Source organism: Nicotiana attenuata, unplaced genomic scaffold (assembly GCF_001879085.1).
Source record: "Nicotiana attenuata strain UT unplaced genomic scaffold, NIATTr2, whole genome shotgun sequence".
Classification (NCBI taxonomy): Eukaryota; Viridiplantae; Streptophyta; class Magnoliopsida; order Solanales; family Solanaceae; genus Nicotiana; species Nicotiana attenuata.
Window position 1 is genome coordinate 198,968 of NW_017671694.1, and position 24,141 is coordinate 223,108.

At 34.4% G+C, this 24,141-nt stretch overlaps 2 protein-coding genes across 3 annotated transcripts; both read right to left on the minus strand.

Annotated features, from left to right (window-relative positions):
- Positions 1 to 1,298: 1,298 nt before the first annotated feature.
- LOC109209727 (phosphoenolpyruvate/phosphate translocator 2, chloroplastic-like) lies at positions 1,299 to 5,397 on the minus strand. Of its 2 annotated transcripts, none has more exons than XM_019373045.1 (8): positions 4,824 to 5,397; positions 3,783 to 3,935; positions 3,046 to 3,131; positions 2,874 to 2,958; positions 2,283 to 2,402; positions 2,121 to 2,198; positions 1,678 to 1,807; positions 1,299 to 1,543 (listed from the first exon to the last, which is right to left on the minus strand). In XM_019373045.1, exons 1-8 carry the CDS (start codon positions 5,295 to 5,297, stop codon positions 1,467 to 1,469), a joined length of 1,203 nt encoding a protein of 400 aa, XP_019228590.1. In that variant the 5' UTR covers positions 5,298 to 5,397; the 3' UTR covers positions 1,299 to 1,466. The 2 variants fall into 2 exon arrangements, with proteins under 2 accessions (XP_019228590.1, XP_019228591.1); XM_019373046.1 differs by having other exon boundaries at positions 4,835 to 4,907.
- Positions 5,398 to 12,158: 6,761 nt separating this feature from the next.
- On the minus strand, positions 12,159 to 16,249 carry LOC109209728 (tRNA (adenine(58)-N(1))-methyltransferase catalytic subunit TRMT61A). The gene is made up of 3 exons (XM_019373048.1): positions 15,695 to 16,249; positions 12,730 to 12,974; positions 12,159 to 12,629 (listed from the first exon to the last, which is right to left on the minus strand). Exons 1-3 carry the CDS (start codon positions 16,144 to 16,146, stop codon positions 12,388 to 12,390), a joined length of 939 nt encoding a protein of 312 aa, XP_019228593.1. The 5' UTR covers positions 16,147 to 16,249; the 3' UTR covers positions 12,159 to 12,387.
- Between the last annotated feature and the right edge of the window lie 7,892 nt (positions 16,250 to 24,141).

Here is a 24,141-nt window from a genome sequence, read left to right on the forward strand (position 1 = left end):
TTTTCTAGCTAGGTAGATTGTCGGAGAAATTTTTCGATCAGTACTGTCGCAGAATTGATTTTCTTTAAAGTTGTGACAATTAATTCGTTGTAGTGGCCAATTGGCGTGACCTCCTCAGCAGGAATCGATTGGCATTGCTCTTGGGCGATTTGGACCACTGGAACGCCATCTCCGACCAACTGGAGCCTGTCGGAGAGTCGCAGGTCATCAGAAGTGGTGATTCCTACAGTGAATTCTCCTGATTTTTTGTGGAGAGGTAGTTCTTGGTGTGGAGAACAATCTCTACGGCTTGGAATTGCAAGATTGAATGGTTAAAAAATTGAAGAATAGTCAGAACCGATGAATTGAAGTGGCTTTTCTCTAAATCTGACCCGATGAGTTTTTTTATTTTTTTAAATTAATTATTTACCTTTTTTTTTAATTATTTATCATATTCACGCGCTTAATACCGGTGATTAACACGCAATTGGCCACATCAGCTATAATATTGTCACCCAAGCATAGTCAACGGTCAAATGTGTTTATTAGTAGACATTTTCTCAAGTTCGAGTTTTCAAATGGAAAAATCCAAAGTTCATGTATCGGCTTTCAAAAGCCCTACAAGTTTAAGTGGCCAGGAAGCCATTTCGCCTTCTTTTTATTTTTAAGTTAAAAAGGAGGTGTAGGATGAACACTTTATTACATTCACATTATTTTATTGGACACAAATTGGAGGAATGCCAAGCGAGAGGTATGTTCGTCTCTGAATTGGTATACTTGTAGCAAATTTATCGGAATGTGTTGAATGTTAATGAGCGACTGTATATCTTATTAAGCGACATTGCATAGTTCCTAGATTGTGCCAGTTCTGCTAAATTCAGTGATTATGTCAAGACCATTGAATGCACAATGCAACCATATCAATTTCAAGGTTATATTTCCTTTCAAAGTGTGAGCCAAGGGTCTTTCGGAAATAGCCTCCCTACTCTCCGGGTTGCATACACTCTATCCCTCCCCTTACCCCACCTGTAGTAACTCACTGGGTTATTGTTTTTGTATTTCACTATTTCTTTTCAAAGAGTGTTAAAATAGGCTGAAGTTCTAGGTCGCTGAACAACCCAGAAAACTGTTAAAGTGACAATAGAAAGTCATGCCATATAAAATATATGTGTGGTAAAGTTGATCCTACTGTATCTAACCAGAAATAGTTTTATATATCCTTCCATCCCTTGAGTCAAATTGTATTTTTGGGGAAGAGCTTCATTAGAGATCTTTGACTTTTTAATGATAGAGAAGGTACATAAAAAGTGGAGTATTGGTTTTCAGAATTAGACCTCGCTATTGCTGTGGAATTCAAAGGGGCATGAGAAAGGACTGCATTAACAATAATCAAAGGTATAAAAAGATTGAAATGAATATATCCTAATGAGAGTTTTTCCTATTCTTTACAGAGTTGCAAATTCAGACTTGATACTTTTCTTCACTTGTCATGCAACTTTTGGCTTGGGCTGTAATCTCTTTGCTCTTGAATATAGAAAGACTCCAGCTAGAGCTAGAGCAGTCCCTGAAAATATTGAATAATTCACAAATCACTTGCTGGTCAACTAATAAATTCACTCTACCAACAAACAGAACATAATGAAGAAACTGAAGCAGTGCCAGAAAAAAGAGTGCATTAACTAGAGAAACAAAATTTACCAAGAGAGTTAATTGGTGAGACAGGTGTTTGGAAAAAGATGACTGAGGATACAATGACCACCACTCTCTTCACACAATTGCCAACTGCATGTGTCACTGGTGATATCATTTGTAGTATCATGTATGAGACCTTCCAAAAACAAAAAACAATAAAAAATTTATTAAGGATATACTCGGGCGGAGCCAGAAATTCTAGCAAGGGAATTCAAAAATAGCACCACACATGGGATTGGAAACTGCGACCTAGAGCAATTTATGAACTACCTTCACCACTATACATTAGAAACTTCTCTTATGTTAAGGGGATTCAATAACTTATTTATCCACAAAAACATTTGTTTTAACTCTATTTACACAGTACAATTTAGGCCCTAAATATGGGCAATGAGATTTAGATAATGGCTAAAAAGGTAGATTATAATGTAAAATTACAGGAAGCTAACCTGTTGGTAACTGTGAAGGCAGAATCCAGCTAAAAGAAGTCTCACACATAGTTCTCTGACATTTAAACCCCGGCTTGCCTAAATTGATGCAGAAGATGAATGTCACATTGTAAAAAAACAAGTAGAAAATAGAAAACACTTAAAAGATGGAATATTACTTACAGCAAATTGTAGATAGGATGGAGTAAACTTGATCCCTTCCATCAAAATGGCAACAGGAACCAAAAGGATGAATGAAATGATTGTAATGATAGAGAACAAGTTGATATTGTCCAACGCCTCCTATTTGACAATCGTTGCTGGTTATGGATTTCACAAGACAAAATAATGCATTTCGTTTGTTTTTACTAAGGAAGGGGAGCCTTGGCGTAAACGATAAAGTTCATGCCATGTAACTAGGAGGTCACGGGTTCAAGTCGTGGAAACAGCCTCGTGCAGAAATGCAGGTTAAGGCTGCGTACAATAGATACTTATGGTCCGGCCCTTCCCGGTAAAGCTCATGCCATGAGACCAGGAGGTCACGGGTTCAAGTTGTGGAAACAGCTTCTTGCAGAAATGCAGGGTAAGGCTGCGTACAATAGACCCTTACCTCGGACCTCGCGGATAGCGAGAGCTTAGTGCACCGGGCTGCTCTTTTTTCTTGTTTTTACTAAGATTATGATGTCTGTATCTGAATACATATCTAAATTTTTAAGATGTTGTCTCTGAATCTAAACTCTGAATATTATTTCTCGTGAATGCAAGTGTCTTTACCTCTTCTTTAACCATGAATTTTTTGCTAAATACATTACGTGATTGGTTAGTCAAATTGGAAGCCATTGCACTGCCAAAGCCTATCCTGTTTCAAAGAGAGTTCAAATCAATGTATAACTTTGTTATTCAAGATAAAATATACATATTATTTGATTAGTAGGGAGAGGCATACCAATTAAAAGAGGCTTCAGTCATTGATGCTAATGCTACTCCACCAACAATGGGAATCAGGGAAGATACAATCCAAAGAGATGGCCTCTGTATGTTAAAGATAATCAACAATAAATTGATATTTATCTTGTATTATTTTCAAGCCATATTTGCTTGTTGTATATATACATAATATTTTTCAATAAATACATTGTTTGCACACATAAAGAGAATTTTACAAAACATTGTCAAATGACACCCCATAAGCTTGTTTCGATGGTTGTTACATGACATCTTTGTTTTGATTGTTACTTAAATTGTATTGTATCGTATCATTAAATCCGTCGTTCTGCAACGACGAAAAGTGTCACTTTATGGAATGACCGATTTGGTGTGGCCGCATCATTACCTTTTTTTTTCCTCTCATCTTGCCCTTCCTTATTATTAAATAATCCTATTTTATCTGTTACCCTACCTTTAGTATAATAATTCTACCTCATACGTTACTTCTTTTTTAAAATATTACAAGTTTTTTCTTCATATTGTTGTTGCATGACATCAGGAAACGACAACAAACAATACAATCTATCCAATCTTGTATACATCAAAACGATACAGTACAATACAATATTATATGATACGTTATGAAACGACACATAACAACCATCCAAACAAACTGGTGCCACTGTTCGGAGAAAATATCTAAAGATGAACAGAAAAATAAAATAGGGAAGAAATATGGTTGCAAAAGTTTTATACCTCTGCAAAAAACAGGGCCGAAAGAAGTACTGTAAAAAATGGTTCCATTGCTTTGATTGTGTGAGTGAAGGAAACTGCTACTCTCCCAAGACTGATGTTCGTTAAAAGATTTCCCAATGTGTGAACTGCAGCTAGTAAAAATATTGCTTTAAACTGGAAATTCAAGCCAAAAAAAAAAAAGAAGAAGTTAGTCGTACTAAAAAAAAAATCATCATAACAGAAAAAGAATCAATTTGACTTAGCGTGTGTTTTGTACGAGGGAAGTCATTATTTTTGAAAAATATTTTTCGATATATGGTTGGTAAATAGAAAATATATTTCCAGATCATAAATGTTTAGAATCCATATTACGTAGCAGATATTATTTTTGCTAATTCAAATGGAGGGGTGATATATTTTTGAATGCTAAATAGTATTAATAATAATAATAATAATAATATCAAATTGTTTGTCGGAATAAGTAATACTTATGAAGTTACAAATTTGGATAATTGCCACGAAAATGGCTTTTGTCCATGAGCAAAAGAAGTCATTTTCTTCCTTTCGATAAAAATAATTAACTTAAAAAAGATTAACCAAACATAGAAAAAAGGTAGCCCGTTGTACTAAGCTTCCACTATGCGCGAGGTCTAGGAAAGGATCGGACCACAAGGGTCTATTGTACGCAGCCTTACCCTGCATTTCTGCAAGAGGCTCTTTTCACGGCTCGAACCCGTAAACTCCTGGTCACATGGCAGATACTTTAACTATTACGCCAAAGGCAGCCCGGTGCATTAAGCTCCAAACTATGCGCAGAGTCCAGGAAAGGCCGGATCACAAAGGTCTATCGTACGCAGCCTTACCCTGCATTTCTGCAAGGAAGTGTTTTCACGACTCGAACCTGTGACCTCCTAGTCGCATATGGCAACAATACACCAAGGCTCCCCTTCATTAACCAAACATAAGAAAATGACTTTTTTTCTTGAAAAATTAACTTTAATCCTATCAAATACACCCAACATAAAAAAGAAGACAAAGAGAAAGAGAAAGAGAAAGAATAACTTGAGATTTACTGATGTTGGGTTTAGGGTGGAGACGAAATCCCCACATAAATAGTATCAGCATTGTTCCACAGCCAAATTGAAATGCTGTAACAGTTGCCGGAAATGGAAAAACCTTGAGAACTTGTTTATTGTAAATGTTGTAATATATATTCAAAAGGTACCACGTTCCAAACATAGCGCCCAGTTGCAGAGTCTGTGCCAATTCACGAGGCTTTGAACCCTCAGATCTTTCAGCATTTTCCGTCACAGCCCTAACTTTGAGCAGAGCGAATCGATACGTGTTTCTATTGAAGCTTGAAAACGAAGGCGAAGAAATGAGAGTACTAGTTTTGTGAATTGAGCAATTAATTGGCCTGTGAAAAGCAAAATGCTGAAAATGCGCATTTAATTTACAGGTAAAAATTTGATTTAGAGGTTTCTGAGGCTTTAGAAATGGCGTAGAAGGAGACATGTAAAATGTAGAGATTTCCATTTTCTCAGAATTTGTGATTTCAAGCCAAGCTTTGGAACTTAGTTAAAGGTGAAGTTTCTTAACAACATTAATGGTTGACATTCATTCTTTGGCATGGCAAAGACGAACGACGTCGTTGGCTTATATATGTAGGCCGCTGAAATTAAATGGCTGCGGCGCGTAATTTGGCGGGACCATATGGAGTATTTATCACCATTTTTATTTTGAACAAGTAGCCTTGATGTAACTGGTAAAGTTGCCTCCATATGACCAAGAGGTCACGGATAGGGGTGTCAATGGATATTTAAAAACCGACCAAACTGTACCGTATCGTATAGAACCGATTTTTAGGTTTCTTTTTATTAAACCGTAGGTTTTTATATAAATCTTTAACCGTAACGATAATTAGGGTAAGTTTTTTATTTTATGAAAATAAACTGGGAAAAAACCGAACCGCACCGAATAAATATTACAACGTAAAAAATATATTTATATGTTAATTTTAGCAATAATAAAGCATTAAATTTTTTCTTGGGCCTTGGAATTATGAAATAGTACAAGCCAATAAGTAATTAAACTCAAAATCCTAATTCCCAAACCGATTATGCAACTTCTGTGAAACTAAATTATTTCCAGCATATTCACTAGCAAAACACAAGGTATTGTAGCGATTAAGAGTTGCAACCTACAATGTATTGAATATATTTACTTTCGTATGAATTAGATTTATCTTTTTAAAATGTTTAATCTTCTATAGACTTTATTCTTGAATCCCAACTTGGTTAACATATTTTCACTCGTGTGATTTATATTTTTTTTGTATTTGCTTAGTTTTGTTTACACTGTTGTAGAATATTTGATGGATCTATACTCTAGCCATCTTTTATATTTTCTTAATTAACCACCTTATAAACTATAAAAATATCCTAGAGAGTTTTGCTAAGTCATATAAAAGTATTGCATTTTCTACTAGTGACTTTTACATGACATTTAAAAAAATTATTGAAAATTTATCGAACCGTATCGATACCGAAGAGAAACCGATATGATCGAGACAGTTTCGAAAAGTCTAATTTTAATTATACATAATAGAATAACCGAAAAATTAATATCGTACAAAATTTATAAAATAACCGATCAAGCCAAGCCATTGATACTCCTAGTCACTGGTTTGGAAACAACCTATTACTGAAATGCATTACTACTTAAAAGATAGTACTTTTTTTTAAGCCAATCTAATCTAAAGGCTCATCATTGTCTCGTACTTCTATACGGCATTCGATTTATTACATATGACGGGATCTTATTGAATATAAAGTTAATTTAAGCAAGAAAAAATTGTTTTTGATATATATCAAAAATATCCTTCAGAAATGTAGTCAATATGCAATAATGTTTTCATGGCTCTAAGAGCATATGATTTAGAATTAAACGAGAAATTTAATTTAAAATTTTTTCAAATATAAATTATTATTTTTTTTGAAAAAAATAAAATAAAAAATGAGTGTTACATAAATTGAACAGACAACTCACAGTTATTTAAGAATTTAAGAATCAAATTCATAAAACTTCTCAAAGTTGCAATATTGATGTAGCAAATAACTTTTCAACCACTCAGATATAATCACATAAAAAGAAATTAAGTATTATATTACTTGAGAAACATTTTTTTTAATTATTGATGAGTTGTTATTTGGTTGAGTTGTACTGAAAGAGATCTTACTATTAAATATTAGTATCAATAGTAGTGGTGTGTGGTGGTTTTGGAGAGAATGAATGCAAGTTTTGTGATCTATGCTTTCGTGGTCACAATATAATGTGACCTGACTTGCCGGTGAACCGGAGGAAGAGTCAAAATTTTAAGTTTATGTGTTCGGGATTTTAATTTTTTTAAGTTACTGGACTCTAAATTAATAACATGTACATATTTAGTGAAAAATTTAAAACAAATACATGATTTGAACCAAAGCTACTGAATTCAGTCGAACCCGTAACCGACATTATGGCTCTGCCTGTGCAGAGAATCCTGATTTGTATAAAGTATATTTTTCCTTTTTTGGCAGGCGATTTCCGTCCAGATAGATTTAATTGCTTTTCAACAGTGTCAGATAATGTCTAGCCGGTAAACTCTATATCCAATAAAACAGTGTCACATAAATATGGGACAGAAGGATATATGTATTCTCACTTTAATTTTTAACTGCTACAATTTAATCTATAGACTTGGTGTAAATATCAAATACTATAAGGGGTCGTTTGGTTGCTGGTTAGAGTTATGCAAGTATTAGTTATATATGGATTAGTTATGTAGGGATTAGTTTTTTTGAATATTTGGTTTGTTATATTAGAAATTGATACACATTATATAAAATTTAAAGTAAAATAGTTATTTACCGATTTTGTCTCTAATAGATTGAGAAGAGGAAGAACCTAGCAGTGACGCATCAATATCTCCATGCTTGCTCTCCAAAGGGTTTGATACAGATCAATCTATCGAAGGAAGTCTTTATGTGTAAAGTGCTAGGGGTAAATTTGTCATTTCAATATTTTATCTATGTATTACTAATACATGTATTAGCTATCCCATCTTCTACCCTGCATAAAATAATACATAGATTGAGTCATAACTTATACATGTATTATTTATGTAAAATTGTAAAATGATTACCTAACATGTTATTAGTTATGCTGAATTTTGTACAAAATAACTAATAACTACCAAACATTGTATAAATTATGTTGCCCTCAATACATAAATAACTTTTCTCCTAACCAGCTACCAAACGACCTCTAAGTATTTAACATATCTTGATCAGGGACGGCCCTTCCATAAAGCAAATAAAACAACTGCTTTAGGCTCCACATTTATGGGGGGGCCCATTTTTTGTTACATCTCATAGGCTATATATAAGTTTAAAAAAGGGGTTTTGACACAGTTACCCATAAAAACAAAACTATTTACCCTTGTCTACCCATTTGTTTTTCTACCCATAAACTAATTACATTTTCTACCCATAATAGGTTTTTTGGGGAATTTTTTCTTTAATCTCAATTCTTTTTTATTTCTATGCTTCTTTTCTTTTTTTTTCTTTTTTCCTTTTCTTTTTTCTCGTTTTATTCTTAATTTTTTTCTTTTTGCCTTTTCTAATTTCACTTAACTTCTTTTTTTTATATTCTTTTTCTTTTCATAATCTAATTTCATTTACTGTTTTCACTATTTTTTATTATTCTTTTTTTATATTATTACTAAATAAAAATCAAATCGTGTACCAATTAAATGTAGCTAATACAACCCAAAAAATATTAACTAACATATGATACGAGTATAGTATATAGCTATACCACCAGGGTATACAATTATACGCAAAGAGTTAAAAAAAATTTAATTCAATTATTAAACTGAAATAATATCAGTTGTCAATAAAAATTTCAAAAAATTCTAAAAGGAACTAATTGTAAGAGTATACCGTTATATTATATATCACTATAATATTATTTATTTTTTTGCATTTTCAATTTGTCCCTCACGCTGGGTAAAAGCTTAAAGCAAATTAAAAGAGAAAAGGCAAGTAAATTTACGTGTAATAACTATACTATTATAGTATATGTATACCATTACAGCATAATATTGCAGTATATTGCATATTATTACAGTATACTATAATAATATATTGTATACTGTAATAATATACTGTTGCAGTATAACTATATACTTCTATAGTATATTATATACTGTAGTGGTATACTATTAGGTAACTATGTTCTTATTCGATTATTACAATACACCGTTGCAGTATATTGTAAACTATAATAGTATACTGTTGCAGTATAGCTATATGCTCCTACAACATATTGTATACCGTAGTGGTATACTGTAGCTGTGTTCTTTTTCGATTTTTAACTGAAAATTTCGATCTCAATCACCTCAAATCAACTCCAAATGCTATTAAATTTCAGCATGAACTTCCAGAAGGTACTATAAGTAATATTTAACAACACCCTGAATATGATTAAGGTAATAAACAATAATTGCGATGTATAACTTTCTAACTTTTCGTTAGTCAATTTGCAGTAGTAGATAATCCTCATGACTCATAAATGAATTTATTTCTAACTCAATTCACAAGAACATACACAGACATAAAAGTTGCACTTCAACTAAATTTAATACTTTAGTTCGACCTTAAACATAAATTTAGTGGGCGTTTGGACATACCAATCGTAAAATTTCAAAACAAAAAAAAAACCTTTTCAAGTGAAAAGGTATTTAAAAATTAGAGTTGTGTTTGGACATGAATATAATTTTGGTTGTTTTTGAATTTTTATAAATGATTTGAGCGAAAAATTTAAAAAACAGTTTTTTGAATTTTTCAAATTTTTGAAAAATTCTAAAATTTATAGCCAAACATTAATTTTGAAAAAAAGTAATTTTTTTTTAGGAAAAGTAAAAAAAATAAAAAAAAATCATGACCAAACGGACTCTTAACTTTCATTCTGCGATTTGTCAAAAGTGAACAAAATTGGAAGAAGAAGAAGAAGAAGAAGAAGAAGAAGAATATAGGATGTAAATTGTACAATAGTCAAACAAGGGGAAGGAGGGGGGAGGCAATCAAATCGTGGAAAATTGAAGATGAAATACAGGAGATATGTATGGAGGTGGCGGTTATGGTGGTGGTGGACATTATTCGATTTAATGTACTTAATTTTGGCCTATTGTTAAATTGGCCTTTAGATTAGTATCCATTACTGTTTTAGTGTGGTTGGTGTTATTGTCCTTTATATTTGGTTAAGATACTGTGAATCTGTATTTTACAAAGTTTCATGGAATCTAGTAAATGATGGTTTACGAAAAAGAAATACAGGAGAGATGAGACTGACCCATAAGAAAGAAAGATTGTTGGAAGGAAAAAACCGGGTAAATAGTTTTATGCCCATGGATAGGAGTAGTAAATAGTTTGAGTCTGGGCAATAAAGGGTAAATAATTTAGGATTAATGGGTATAAAGTGAGATTTTCTCTTTAAAAAAAGGTTCTGTGAAGTGAAAAAGATTGATAGAGAATAAAGATTTGTAACTGCTATGATTTCTGCCAAAAAAATTTGCACTTGAAATGAATATCTAACCAGAATTTCATAAGAAACGTAAGATATATAGGAAGTAACAATTTGATGAGAATGTTGATGATAAAATCTCGAAAAATTTCGAAGAGTCCTTTGGAGTTGATTACTTTATACATAGTAGACAAGACTATTTTTTTCACTTCAAAATAAATTTGAACAATTCGAAGCATATAAAAATATTTTTGATTTTCTATTTAGCGGTAAAAATTAAGATCACTAGATGATGAAAATTTGAAAAAAATATTGCCTTAATCTTGAATTCTCTTTAAAGCATAATAATCAATTCGATATTGATGGTTTAGATTTATTTCGGAATTAAAATATTAAAAAAAATAGTACAATTAGAAGATAACTATTTAATTGATATACTCGGTCAAACCAAAAATTTTGATTATTTTTCTATAAAAACAATGTTAATAACTCTTGTTTCCGTCGTTTCAGCAGAAAGAAATTTTCAAAATTAAAATTGATAAAATCTCACGTAAGATCAACGATGTCTCAATAACGATTAAATGGATTAGCTATATTGTCAATTAAGAAAGACTTGTTAGAGGCTATTGATTTTAAGAAAATTATTAATAACTTTATATCTAAGAAACGCTAGAAAAATAGACTTTAAATAAATAAATAATTTAAAAAAAAAAAATTTAAGACCCCTTATAAAGTTTTGCTTTAGGCCAGAAAATTCATCGAGCCGCCCCTGATCTCGCTGGGGGAGCTTAATGGAAGGTGAAATTCTTAACAGCACAGCACTGATGGTTGACATTCATTCTTTGGCGTGGCATACCAGAACGACGTCGTTTACATATATCTTGCTTATGTCGGCTGGTTAAAATTAATCACATGTAACTTCGGTGGGACCAGACGAACAATTATTATTACTCTCAAGTCTCATCATTATTATCCAGATAAATATACTATTGTTGAATGTTGAGTTAATATCAATAGCCGGAGTATGTGGTATTTCTGAAATGTGGAAGTATTGTGATCAGAGCTTTGTGGTCACAATCTAATGTGACCTGACTTGCTGTGACTGTCAGGAATTGTTTGGTAGGGTGCATAAGAATAATAGTGTATTAGTAATGCTTGCATTACACCCAAAAATAGTTATGATCACTTTCAACAGTTTATATCATACTTTTAGACAAGATTTTAGCTTATCTTAGTTCATTTGACATTCTGACAATTTTTAACAATTGACATTTCCAATTTACTTGGTGCAAACTAGCAATTCTCGGAAAATGACCTGACAATCGCCAGGCTGAAACTTTCCTAGGCCTAGAGTAGGGGTGGCAAACAAGCGGGTCGGATCGAAACGGGTAAAGTAAAAATGGATAAATTATTCATCCTGATCCATATTTAATACGGATAGTAAATGGGTTAACCGGCAGATAATATGGGTAATCATATTACCCATATTATCCATGGCTTTTTGAATCTCACTTTTAGGAGAAAAGCTTGAAGAACCCCCAATTTGAGTCTTAGCAAATGTAAAAGTTAAACTCATTAGTTATCTATCGGTTATCCATTTTCTAAGTAGATATTATGATTCTTATCCATATTTGACTCGTTTTTAAAAAATTCATTATCCATTTTTTAGTGGATAATATGGATGGATAACTATTATTTCTATCCATTTTGCCACCACTAGTCTAGAACTACTACTTAACGGCAAAGGAAACCAGAATTACAATCAAGTAAAAACCAAAAGAAGAAGAAAACATGGAGGGTACCTCCAGGCACTTAAAAAATGGGATTAGAAGAAACAATGCAAAAAGCAAAATTATAACACACTATAAAATTCGAGTAGAAGCACTTTTTCTTTCTTTTTGTCAAATCCCAAGCAAAACTGTTTGATATCTCTTTTGGTTAGTATGCTCCTTACTAACTGTTAACTGCAAGAATTCTACTTGTCGAATCATCAAGAAATAAGCACAACATAAGCACGAAAAGTGTGCTCCACCCACAAAAATTGGATCTTTGATGAAGCATATTACGCAAAACATTTGAGTCTGGCAAATGTCAAATAGCCAGTGTGACCTCTTGCTTCACCAGAAGGCCTAATCATCACAGTAGGAGAAGAAGTGCATTCAATCCCATTGTTTCCTTCAGCAGAACCCTGCCTCCTCTTTCGCGGAGGGCGCTCATTAGAACCTCCTTCATTAACTGGGCAGCTCTCTACTATCCTTTGTCTAACATCATAGGTGCGCAGAAGCACTTCAAATGTTCTTACATCTACACAAAGCAAAAACACTTGCCACATGAGAGTCTAGAGTTTTTATATAGCAGTTTTCTTGACTGAATTGAGATAAAGTCTCCAGGAAAAATAACTTACCAGTAAAGTGTGATTTGAGTGCTTCACAAGAGCGTTGTACTTGCTCAATGCATGGAGAAAAGGAGCACAATACCCCATCTGGTTTCAACATTTTTCCAGCAGAAGGAATGACAAGCCAAGGTTGAGGAAGGTCGAGGAATACTGAATCTGCCCGCCCACAAAACTCATCAGGGAACCCTTCGCCCTGTATATCTCTTACTCCTACTGTGACCAGATTGCTCAACCCTGTCCTTTCAAAGTCCTCCCTACAGGTGGAAGTTTTAAACACCAAGTTAAAGTAACATAAAATGAAACAAGATCAGTACAGCATAATAATGGATCCTCTCTCTTTCTCCCTCTTTTAGACGGAAACGCCGCGCTGGGGGATTTTTGAAAAAGAAAGACATTACGCAAATCTTGGACAAATCTAAGCCTACTATAAAATTACCTTTCTTTGGGAGGTTCATGTGTGCTCCAAAGATTTTTTTTTTAAAAAAAGGAGAGAGAGAGAGAGAGAGAGAACACAGTCCTAATTACTTGTTCAATATGGCTCAGCTATCGCATAAATGATGCTAGATAATTCACTTTCTTTTCCTGGGATCACCTACTACATTACATGCTTATCCATTGAAGTTCAAACAAATCATCAACTGTGATAGATAGTTTCTTAAAAGAATGTGCAGATGAAATGTTAACCTTCCCTCAAGAAACATTTTCAATGAGATGCTACGAGGAGCCGGGGATATCTTTTTGTGGCTACTGTCAAAAACTTTGAGCAAGTGAGACTTTGATACAGATTCTTTAAGCTTTCTCATAAATGTACTACTGACTTTGTATATTTGATCATGATTAGTTTAACGTGCTAAAATACTGTTGAATGATAACACGTCAGAGTAAATTCAATTGTATGCTTATAGATACAATTCTAGCGTGCTATGGAAATGGTTGATTTTCTGGTCATCTTGGCCCCTAAAATCGTCTTTAGTTACTCTTGCTATCGCCGGTGGGACATGGTAGTGGCAAAGCAAATCCCCATAACATTGAGGTCTAGGATCAGGTCATTAGTTCTATTGTTCTTTTCCGTATGCGGGCATGATTATGTGGAACTGTCCGGCATTGCTATGTCATGTTCAATTACTTAGTCTTCCCATATCGGGTTATGCTTCACACTTTAAAAGAGCAAACAAGTTACAGAATTTTCTTTTTTGTTAACTTCCAATTCTGCATTTGAAGTTTCGAAAAGATCCTGTTCTTCTGTATAAAGGTTTGGTATCACTAGCTAAAAAAGCTTACTGCTGATGGAAAATTACTTTAAACTACAGCAGGGGACTCTTAGGAAGAAACTAAAGGCTGAAGTTAACTAGTTACTGATCTTCAAAAATTATGTATACCGATCATCTTTTGAACTGACATAGTAACTTCACACACTTCAGTTACTATTATGTAAGCGACCTGAAAAGCTGGGGCATAAAAAACTTGTTTATTTCAGAAAGCATAAATTCTGGTTCCAAAAATCAGGAAACAGTCTGTTTCAACACAATGATATCCATATAAAACTTCTAGTTGTATCATGGTTGTGTTTTAGTTTTAGCAGGGAAAGTAAGCTGTCAATAATATCCCCCAGGGCTTATAGTTCAAGTGGCAAAGGTTGAAGGACTTGTGACTTAGGTCACAGGTTCGTTCCATTCGCCATGCGGACGAAACTTGGTATGTAAGTAGAGAAGGTTAGAGATACAGGCCCATTATCCCCAAGTTCCGAAGCTGTCAATATTACTGTTTAACTAGCTCTATTTATACGGACTTACTTCATCTGGAGCATTGTCATTTGTCAGTGTTGTCAAAGGCGCACTTAAAGCGCGCTTAAGCCCTAAAGCGAGGCTCAAAACACGTTGAGCGCTTCACCTCGCTTTGTGGGCTCTTTGGTGTCGCATCAAAGCTCTATGACATACTTTTCCTTGCCAACGAGTGTAATCTTGAAAAGGCGACCTTAAACAATTGATATTTCACTTTATTGTGAATTTTTTTTTCAATTTCTTTGTCCATATTTGTTATTCATGCTTCTAATGATTAGTCTTGGACTACATGCATATTTTTACTTTTTCTCCCGTTACGCCTTTTTTTATTAAAGCCCACACTTTATTTGCGCTTTGCGCTTAAAGCTCCAACGGACCTTAGAGCTTTTTTGCGCTTTTCGACTTTGATAACACTGTTATTTGTTAGTATCTTCTTGTTTAGAGTTAGTGTGTATAAAAGGGGCAACTCCCAACACAAATTTATCATTTCATGCTCACATAAAGCAAATTCAGTTTCAGATATTAGATGACATCCTTGAAAATCATAGTATACCGTCTGAAGTCTCAACAATGTCAGTCACTCTCAAATCAATGCAACTATCACCTTATGCACTTAATGATGTTTTAATTGCCCATCCTTTTGCAGCTACAGTATCCCATCCTCATTCAGTTAAGAGTTCTATATCACATTCTCCTCAGTAAAAAGAGCCCTAGTTAAAAAAGGATTCACACTTTGACCTCTTGAGCAGTGCCCCTATGCTTGAATTGTGTTCAGCACGAATCTTAAAGGCCTTCTAAAATAAATATTTCTAACCTAGAGTGATCGCACAGGATCCTAGATGCACTAAAAACAAACAAAAGCTCGGCATGGATCACAGTAGAACCAGGAGCAGAGCTAGGTTTAAGCAAGGAGATTCATCTTCGTTGAAATTTTTTACTATGCAAATAGACAAATGATTTTTTTTGGTTATATATAAACTGTTGAATCCGCTTGGTATAAGAGAAGATTCTTTATTGTTTTTGGCCACATACGCAAACCTAGGTGTAACATTCTAGTCATCTTTATTAAAATTCCTTCATATAAATCCCTGGCTCTGGCTAGAACAATTGACAACTTAATGACTGTAAATCCACAAATTAAGTTGCAAACATAGTACAGAATACATATATAAACATGGTATTAAGAACCTTACCTAGCTGAAGCAGCTCTCTGTTCATGGAAATCAAAGGTATAAACATGACCAGTGGGGGCCACAGCCCTAGCAAGTGAAGTAGTCAAAGATCCACTACCAGTACCAGATTCAAGTACTAAACAACCAGGAACAATCTCCAAATACATAACAACAAAACTAATATCAGCTATATAAAGAATCTGAGTTCTGTGACTTAAAACCAATGTCCACAACTCTGCAGTTGGAGCTAACAAGTATACAAAACTTCCTTTGTTACTTAAAACTTTAGATCCAAATGGTTTTCCAATCCATTCTGAATGCTTAAATGCACCAAAACGATTCTGCAGAACACCATCCTCACTGACTTTTACTGCTTTCATTGTATCATGTCTTTCGTATACAATTACTAAATCTCCATCTTTAATGCAGCGTTTAAAGGATAATTTATTTGCTGGATTTATCGGAAGAATCATTTGGAATTTCAGTTTCAAAGGAAAGAGTTTTTCAACTACTGGAAAATATGAAGTATGGGGATACAGAAGGGAGGGTTTATGCGACAGAGGAAAGCTTTGGGTTTTACAGGGAGCATGAACCGTATTCGGGTAATTGGATGGGCTGTCGTTGATCCAGGCCCAAGTTTTGGTGTAAAAGTTGTACGAGCTAGCCTCTTTTCGGACCCATTTTTGAAAAATAACCAGTGTTTTAAAATTCTTTTTTTTTTTTTGATATACAGGGATCTACTTTATATTAGTCACATAATAATAGAGTTCATACAACCATAATCGCCCGGTAGGGCATTTTCTACTTGGCTATTACAGACCATGTCACGTAGGACATTTTTGTTTTCAAAATAGGCTAGTCTATAGCAAGCATCTTTGCTAAGTTTTTTAGTAACATAGGGTATTCCTGCCGAATCCGAATTTAAAACTTCACAAGCAAAAATGGGCGGCTAATATAGGATAGTAAGATCCCTGCATGTGTTTTCCTGGAGTGCCCTCTTAGCCACCATGTGTGCCAGCTTGTTGGCTTCCCTGAATGTGTGGTGGATTACTTGGACCTTCAGCTGGATCATTAACAACCTGCAATCAAGAATGATGTTATCAAAAAGGGGTAAACCATTTGTTAAGTAGTTTATAGCGTCAGTAGAGTCCATTTCCACTTCTATGTTGTGTAGCCCTTGTCTTTCAGCTAATTGTAGGCCTGTTTTCAAGGCCAGGAGCTCTGCATGAATTGGTTAGAGAAGTAATCACTTTTAATGCAAAAATACCATGACAGTATCATGAATTTTGAACTTTAAACGAGTGAAAAAAATAGGATGTCTTAATTTTGAAATCCATAATAATTTCATGGATTTCGAACTTAAAACAAATAAAACTCCATGACAATATCCTAAATTTCTACCCAGAATACTATCATAAAGTTTTACCTTTTTAAAGTTCAAAATCCATAACAATTGTGGATTCTAATTTTTTTATATTTTTATAATTTTTAAATATATTGTAACTTTTTAATTACAAGTCCGAAAAATAACTACATATATTTTTGCTTTTTCCCGATTTCGACGAGTGAAGTGCACAAATAGCCTGCATAGCGGATGGGCTTGAATTTTTGTCCCCTTGGCAATGTGCAGAACTTCAAGAGTAATAAGTATTAGCCTTTCACTTATCCCATGTGGTCGCAGAACTTCAAATTTAACAAGTGTTAGCCTCTCACTTATCCCACGGGCTATACTTTTATGTTTGATCTTAAGGTTCTGCACATGGGGCTAGCGAGGTTAAAAATTAAAAATCATCCCAAAAAGTGTCATATTTTGCATTTTTATGGTTTCGACAGCTGACGAATTGGGTTTTGAGACTTTCTTGCATTGATATTGGGCCGGTAGAACAAAATGAGGGCGATGTGCACAGATAGCCATTGATAACACATGTCTTTATTTTTAAGCCACTGTTTTAATTGTCTTTAGTCTTTAGCCACTGCTTTAATAAACTTTTACCTACCTGGACGAAAATACCCTTCTGTTATAAGCTTATACCTACGCTCTTTATTAACGATCAGCAGCAGCAGCACGTAACTAACTTCTGAAGCAGCAGCAGAGACTGTTATCGTCCAAAATTGCAGTAGCTTCTCTTTCGATTTCAAACAATAGCAGCAACAGAGACTGTGATCGTCCAAAATTGCAGTAGCTTCTCATCCAAAAATCGACATAAAATTACAGTAAGTTATGCTTTTGTGTGTTTCTGTTGATTTTTATTTCGTTACTAGGAATTTGATGCTAGGAATTTGATTTTTTTGCTTTTCTGGATTGATAACGTTAAGGACATCGCGCCCTGTGATTATTCTATAAATATTGAGGACATAATGTTAAGGATTTGGTGTCCTGAATATTAAGGACATAGTGTCCTGGTTTTACAAAAGTTCAGGACCATGAATCCTTAACTTTTGAGTTTACTTGCGCATTTTCAAAAGTTAAGGATTCATAGTCCTGAACTTCAAGTTTCAAGTTCAAAAGTTAAGGACACTTGGTCCTTAAATTTGATTTCCAAGTTCAAAAGTTAAGGACGAATGGTCCTGAAGTTTGAGTTCCAAGCTTAAAAGTTAAGGAGTCATGGTCCTGAACTTCAAGTTTCAAGCTCAAAAGTTAAGGACACTTGGTCCTTAACTTTGATTTCCAATTTCAAAAGTTAAGGACACTTGGTCCTTAACTTTAAATTCCAAGTTCAAAAGTTAAGGACGAATGGCCCTGAAGTTTGAGTTCCAAGCTCAAAAGTTAAGGATTCATGGTCCTGAACTTTAAGTTTCAAGTTTAAAAGTTAAGAACACTTGGTCCTTAACTTTGATTTCCAAGTTCAAAAGTTAAGGATGCATGTTCCTGAACTTCAAGTTTCAAGTTCAAAAGTTAAGGACACTTGGTCCTGAAGTTTGAGTTCCAAGTTCAAAAGTTAAGGACACTTGGTCCTTAACTTTGAATTTCAAGTTCAAAAGTTAAGGACACTTGGTCCTTAACTTTGAATTTCAAGTTCAAAAGTTAAGGACACTTGGTCCTTAACTTGGCCCTGAACTTAGAGTTCATGTCCTTAATTTATACAAGGATTGCTCTATAAATATGTCCTGAATTTTCCATTCTCTTGACTTGTAGGGTGGGAACAATATGTATTATAGTTGCTTTTAATGGTAGATGGACTGCAGACTATAAGTATCTTGATCATCAAACAAAGCTTGTTCTAGTACCTGAGGCAATTCGATTTGAAGCAATGATATGGTTTGATATCAACCTGGGAACAAGCAAGGGAATGCTTGTATCCAAAGATTTAGATCTTCACACATGTATAGAGTTACTAAAAAGTCATTCACTCTTCAAGGGCTGTCATTTCATTGTTGATGTTTCGGAAAGAGTTTTTGGATCTACAAGCACCTTTGAACATGTCAACAGAGAAAATCAACATGACAATCAAAACAAATGCCAACAGATAATGGAAATAGATATGGTTGAAGCTCAACCAATAACTGAAGAGGTGCTTCAAACATTTGATTGTATTCAAGTAGGAGGACAAAGCATTATAGAGATTGACAACGAACAAGCTTTGGGTATTCAAGTCTTAGAAAGTGCACCATTAATAGAAGAAGTTGCTGAAAAAACCTCTACTCAACTAACTAGATGAAGCTCAAATACGAAACAAAAAGAATCCCCAACTACGATATTAAGAGAAAATGCTTCTTTGGATGAAACAAAAGTGGGATCAATATTTGACAAAAAGAAGAGTATAATTAACTGTTTTTCGAATATAGCAATTAAAGGACATTTTGAATTCAAGGTTTTTAGATCAAGCTCAACAAGATATTCATTGAAATGCAAAGATGATAAGTGTGGGTGGTGTGTGCGTGCTTTCAGAGTTAAAGATTCAACACTGTTCAAGATAATAAAGATTGAGAAAAATCATGACTGCTCAGTTAACACTATGAAAGCGGATCAAAGGTATGCAACTTCAAAATTGATTAGTGGTTACATTATTGACAATCTTCGAGACCTAAGGTTTGAAGTTACACCAGCTTTTGTCATGGTAGAAATGCAAAAATTGCATGGACTAGACATTGGGTATCATAAGGCGCGACGTGCTATTTAACGTGCTTCAGCTTTAATAAGAGGAACTCCTGAAGAGAATTATTAATTATTGTCTTCATACTTGTATATGATGAAAAGTAAAAACCCGGGAACATATACTAACATAAAGATAGACGGCAACAACAGGTAAACAATAAAAAAAAATTATTAGTCTGTTTTATAACCTATAGGACATGCTGTCCTTAACCAGTGAAAAAGTTAAGGACATGCTATCCTTAACTTTGATGCGTGCGGTGAAAAAGTTAAAGACACGTGATCCTTAACTTAGAGTTGCAAGTTAAAAAATTAAGGACATGCTGTCCTTAACCAGTGAAAAAGTTAAGGACGTGTTGTCCTTAACTTTGATGAGTGCAGTGAAAAAGCTAAGGACACTTGGTCCTTAACTTAGAGTTGCAAGTTAAAAAATTAAGGACTCCATGTCCTTAACTTTTAAACTTGTAACTCTAAGTTAAGGACTACATGTCCTTAACTTTTTAACTTGTAACTCTAAGTTAAGGACCAAGTGTCCTTAATTTTTGAGCTTGTTAGTCTAACTTCAGGACTACATGTCCTAAACTTTTGGGCTTGTAACCTGAAGTTTAGGACTAGTTGTCCTTAACTTATGACCTTGGTAGTCTAAGTTAAGGACTACCTGTCCTTAACTTCTGTTATACTGTATTTTCAGGTTTCTTTATATGTTTTTTGTGCATATGGATCATCAATAGCTGGTTGAAATCATTGTAGACCAGTGATTGTTGTTGATGCAACTTTTTTGAAGTCAAAATTTCGTGGTGTTTTAATGATTTCAGTTTCAAAGGATGCAAATAACCAAATTTTCCCACTAGCCTTTGGAATTGCAGAATCTAAAAATAACAATTCCTATGAGTGGTACTTTAGTGAGCTTCGCAATGCAATTGGGAGTCGTGAGAATTTAATTTTTTTATCAGACAGGCATCAATATATTGCATATGGCATTGCAAAGGTATATCCTGAAGCCACCATGAGATTTGTATCTATCATTTAGAGCAGAACCTAAAGCGAAGGAAAATGAAAAGTGAGGTCATAAAATTTTTTCGAAAGTGCTGCAAGAGTATGCATGCGCAAAGAATTTGATCTATACATGTCAGATATAGCAAAAGTAGATAAGAAGACTTATGACTACTTGATGGAAGAACCACCGGAAAGGTGGGCACGTTCTTGTAGTCCACGACGAAGATATGACATGCTCACTGTCACACCTCCTCTTTCCTACCCCCGGAAGGGGGATAGGGGAGTTTTTCCAATTTAAGTGACAATCAAAACGGGATTATTTATATAAAATTCTGAGTCACCACTTGGGATAATTTATGGTATCCCAAGTCACCGGTTTAGAATCCCGAATCGAGGAGATTTGACTCTGTTATACAGTCTGGGAACACAGAAATCCGGGTAAGGAATTCTGTTAACCCTGGAGAAGGTATTAGGCATTCCCGAGTTCCGTGGTTCTAGCACGGTCGCTTTGATCATACTTGGCTTAATTAAATTGTCTAATTACTCATTCTAGAACCTATGTGCATTTGCCTCTTTTAATCAAGAAATTATCTTTAAACAGGTCACGCGCACGTGTACCCATTTGTTTGGCGCGTCAAAAATCATATCACGCGAACGTTTCCACAATTAATAACGCTTTATTATTATTAAGAAAAGTTTGGCCAAAGTTGCGCGAACGCATACTCCGGTTTTGTTCTTAGAATCATAATTATGTCACGCGAACGTATACGCAATCACGATGGTATATTAAACGGGCCTAAATCAACTACGAGCATTTGTCATTTTTATATCTAGGTTATGAAATTAATATGAGGGCCATGAATGATTAAATTGCGGATGGCACACCTCGGACTATATGAACTAAATTAAATTAGCGGCCTATTCGCAACCATTTTATTATTAAGAAAGTTTGTTTGAAGTTGCGCGAACGTATACTCCGAATTGGTTTTTAGAATTATAATCGTGTCACGCGAACGTGTACACAATCACAATTGTATTTTGAATGCGCCTAAAGGCTTTTCTATGAATATTCATTTGTAATATCTAATTATCACATTTGTGAGGGCCATATGTGATTTAACTAAGATGGCGCACCTCACTCCACTACGTTCAATTATAGGATTGTAAAGTCCTTGATTAATATACCTCAAAAAAATTAATCTAAAGCATTTGAGATAAATTAACGGGCCCAATTACATTAAACAACATTAAACCAACTGTGGACCAGCTGATGTTTTAACAAAAAAAAGAGCGCATTAGGCTGGATTTCGAAGTTGAGCCCACGCCTTGGAATGGGAAGCCAGCCCTTCCCTGCGGTTTAGTTGGGCCAAAAATGAGCCCAATACTTCCACCAGTCCACGATTCAGGCCAAAAAATGGGCCAGCCTTAAAATCAGACCCAAACAACCAATTTTCAACACACGATCAATTCACACACCATAGGGATAGCGAGATTAATTACAAACCAATTTAATCACTAACTCATGATCATATCAAATTACATCACAACACTAAAATCATAACCTGAATTCTATTTACCCTGATAACTACTTTTATGCACTGAAACTCTCTATTTCTGAAATTAAGATGTGTTACAATACTTGGAAAAAACTGAACGTTTGGCCTATGACTACTCATGCTTTCACATATGCTAAACAACCATTCTAACTTTAAACAGTAATTCTAAACTTGGTATGCACTGACTATTAAAATTCTTTAATGACTAATCATCAGCATAACTAAAAATATGCAGACTCTATTCTCTGAATTAACAGAACATCAAAAATAATTGAAGCCCTAAGGCAGACTCCCCACATGGAACCTTGATGCTCAAATATCCTTCCAGCATGTCACAATACAGTCCATACTTAGAACAAACATCTACTATGTACATTTTTTAGGACTAGCTCCTAATATGCTGAAAGTAAAACATAGAGGGAAAGAAAACAAAATGAAATAGTCTTGAACTTATGAAATCAATTAAAAGCTAAGAAAGAAAAAATCTGAAAAGTGACAGCAGCCAAGGAGTCCAAAACTTCATGCATATCATTCAAATGACCACAGGGATTCACCTTACATACCTGGATATATCCAAAACAACAAAATAAACTTCAGCAACAAAATGTGGAGGTCACCAAAGCTTAAAAAAGCACTAATCAGCAACAGTACAGCCAACTTAATCCATGTTTAGAACCCAGAAATCAGCAATGTATTCAAGCTTTTTTAAACTCAGAAAAACTGAAAACCAGCTATTCAATGGAACAGTACTCGAGACCCCCTTTTTTGTGTTTTTTTTTCTAATTCTGAAACTCTATCAGTGTGTGGGTATTTTTAGTGTTTTAGGTGCAGAGAGTGGTGCCTCGAATCTGATTTTGAGTGAAGGAAAGGCAGCCTTTTATAGGCCTCTAAGGCCATGTGCTTAAAAACAGCCTTGGTAATTATTCCCAGCCTGCAAGGCATCATTTTTAACTACCTGGATAGCTAGTTGCCCCTTATTGGCTCAGCATTTTTGTGCTAACCAAATGGGGACAGTTGCCCCAGGTTCTGGAACCTTCCTATACCAATCCTTATCTGAAAATTCTTTTCCTAACTCCTAAATTACATCCCTAAGTTCTTAGTTGTTCAATTAACCCCCCGAAAGTTCTGAATATTTACAAACTAAATAAACAGAAGACAAATAAGCTAATATCTTCAAACGGATTGAAAGCAAATGAAATTCAAAGCTGAAAAAGGTATCTAACAACTGGTGATTGAACTTAAACCACTAAAATGACATCAATTCATAATGAACTGATCTATACAAGGAACCCTAAATAGAACTTTCACAAGTATTGGGATGATCAAAGCATTTCTAAAACAAAATTAACAACTAAACATGCTCATAAACCACAACAATGCAATTGAACCTCGAATTACACATAAATTCTTCTAACATAAGCTGAAATCAGAAAATACCATCGGAACAAGAATTAATTCAAGCATTGAACTAAATTGACTTATGTGATGAAACTCTAATCATAAGCCCTAAATATACAAACAAACAGATGACACATAAAACCTAACATGCGACTGACAGAATTGAGAGGAAGAGAACATAAGAGACAAAAACAAAAGAAAACAAAGATGAATAAATGACTAAAGTCCAGGAAATACCAATTTAATCAACCAGACGAACAACGACACAGAAGCGGCAGGCTGGCCAGGTTCAGAATGCTTTCGACGAGGCTTGGAACTAACCCAAACGATTATTCTAGACAAGAATAACCTATTTGGGCGAGCTTCCAACCCAGCCGAACAAAACTTCAAAGAAATTCCCAAAACAGAAATTAGGTCAAAACTAA

Excerpts from the sequence above, each read along its gene's own strand:
- LOC109209727 (XM_019373045.1), bottom strand. The coding sequence starts at position 5,297 with ATGGAAATCTCTACATTTTACATGTCTCCTTCTACGCCATTTCTAAAG. Across the intron at positions 3,132-3,782 it reads CGGCCCTGTTTTTTGCAGAG|AGGCCATCTCTTTGGATTGT; the intron begins GTATAAAACTTT and ends TTTAACATACAG. Across the intron at positions 1,544-1,677 it reads CTCACCAATTAACTCTCTTG|GGACTGCTCTAGCTCTAGCT; the intron begins GTAAATTTTGTT and ends CAATATTTTCAG.
- LOC109209728 (XM_019373048.1), bottom strand. The coding sequence starts at position 16,146 with ATGATTCTTCCGATAAATCCAGCAAATAAATTATCCTTTAAACGCTGC. Across the intron at positions 12,975-15,694 it reads CAGAGAGCTGCTTCAGCTAG|GGAGGACTTTGAAAGGACAG; the intron begins GTAAGGTTCTTA and ends TTCCACCTGTAG. Across the intron at positions 12,630-12,729 it reads ACTCAAATCACACTTTACTG|ATGTAAGAACATTTGAAGTG; the intron begins GTAAGTTATTTT and ends TGCTTTGTGTAG.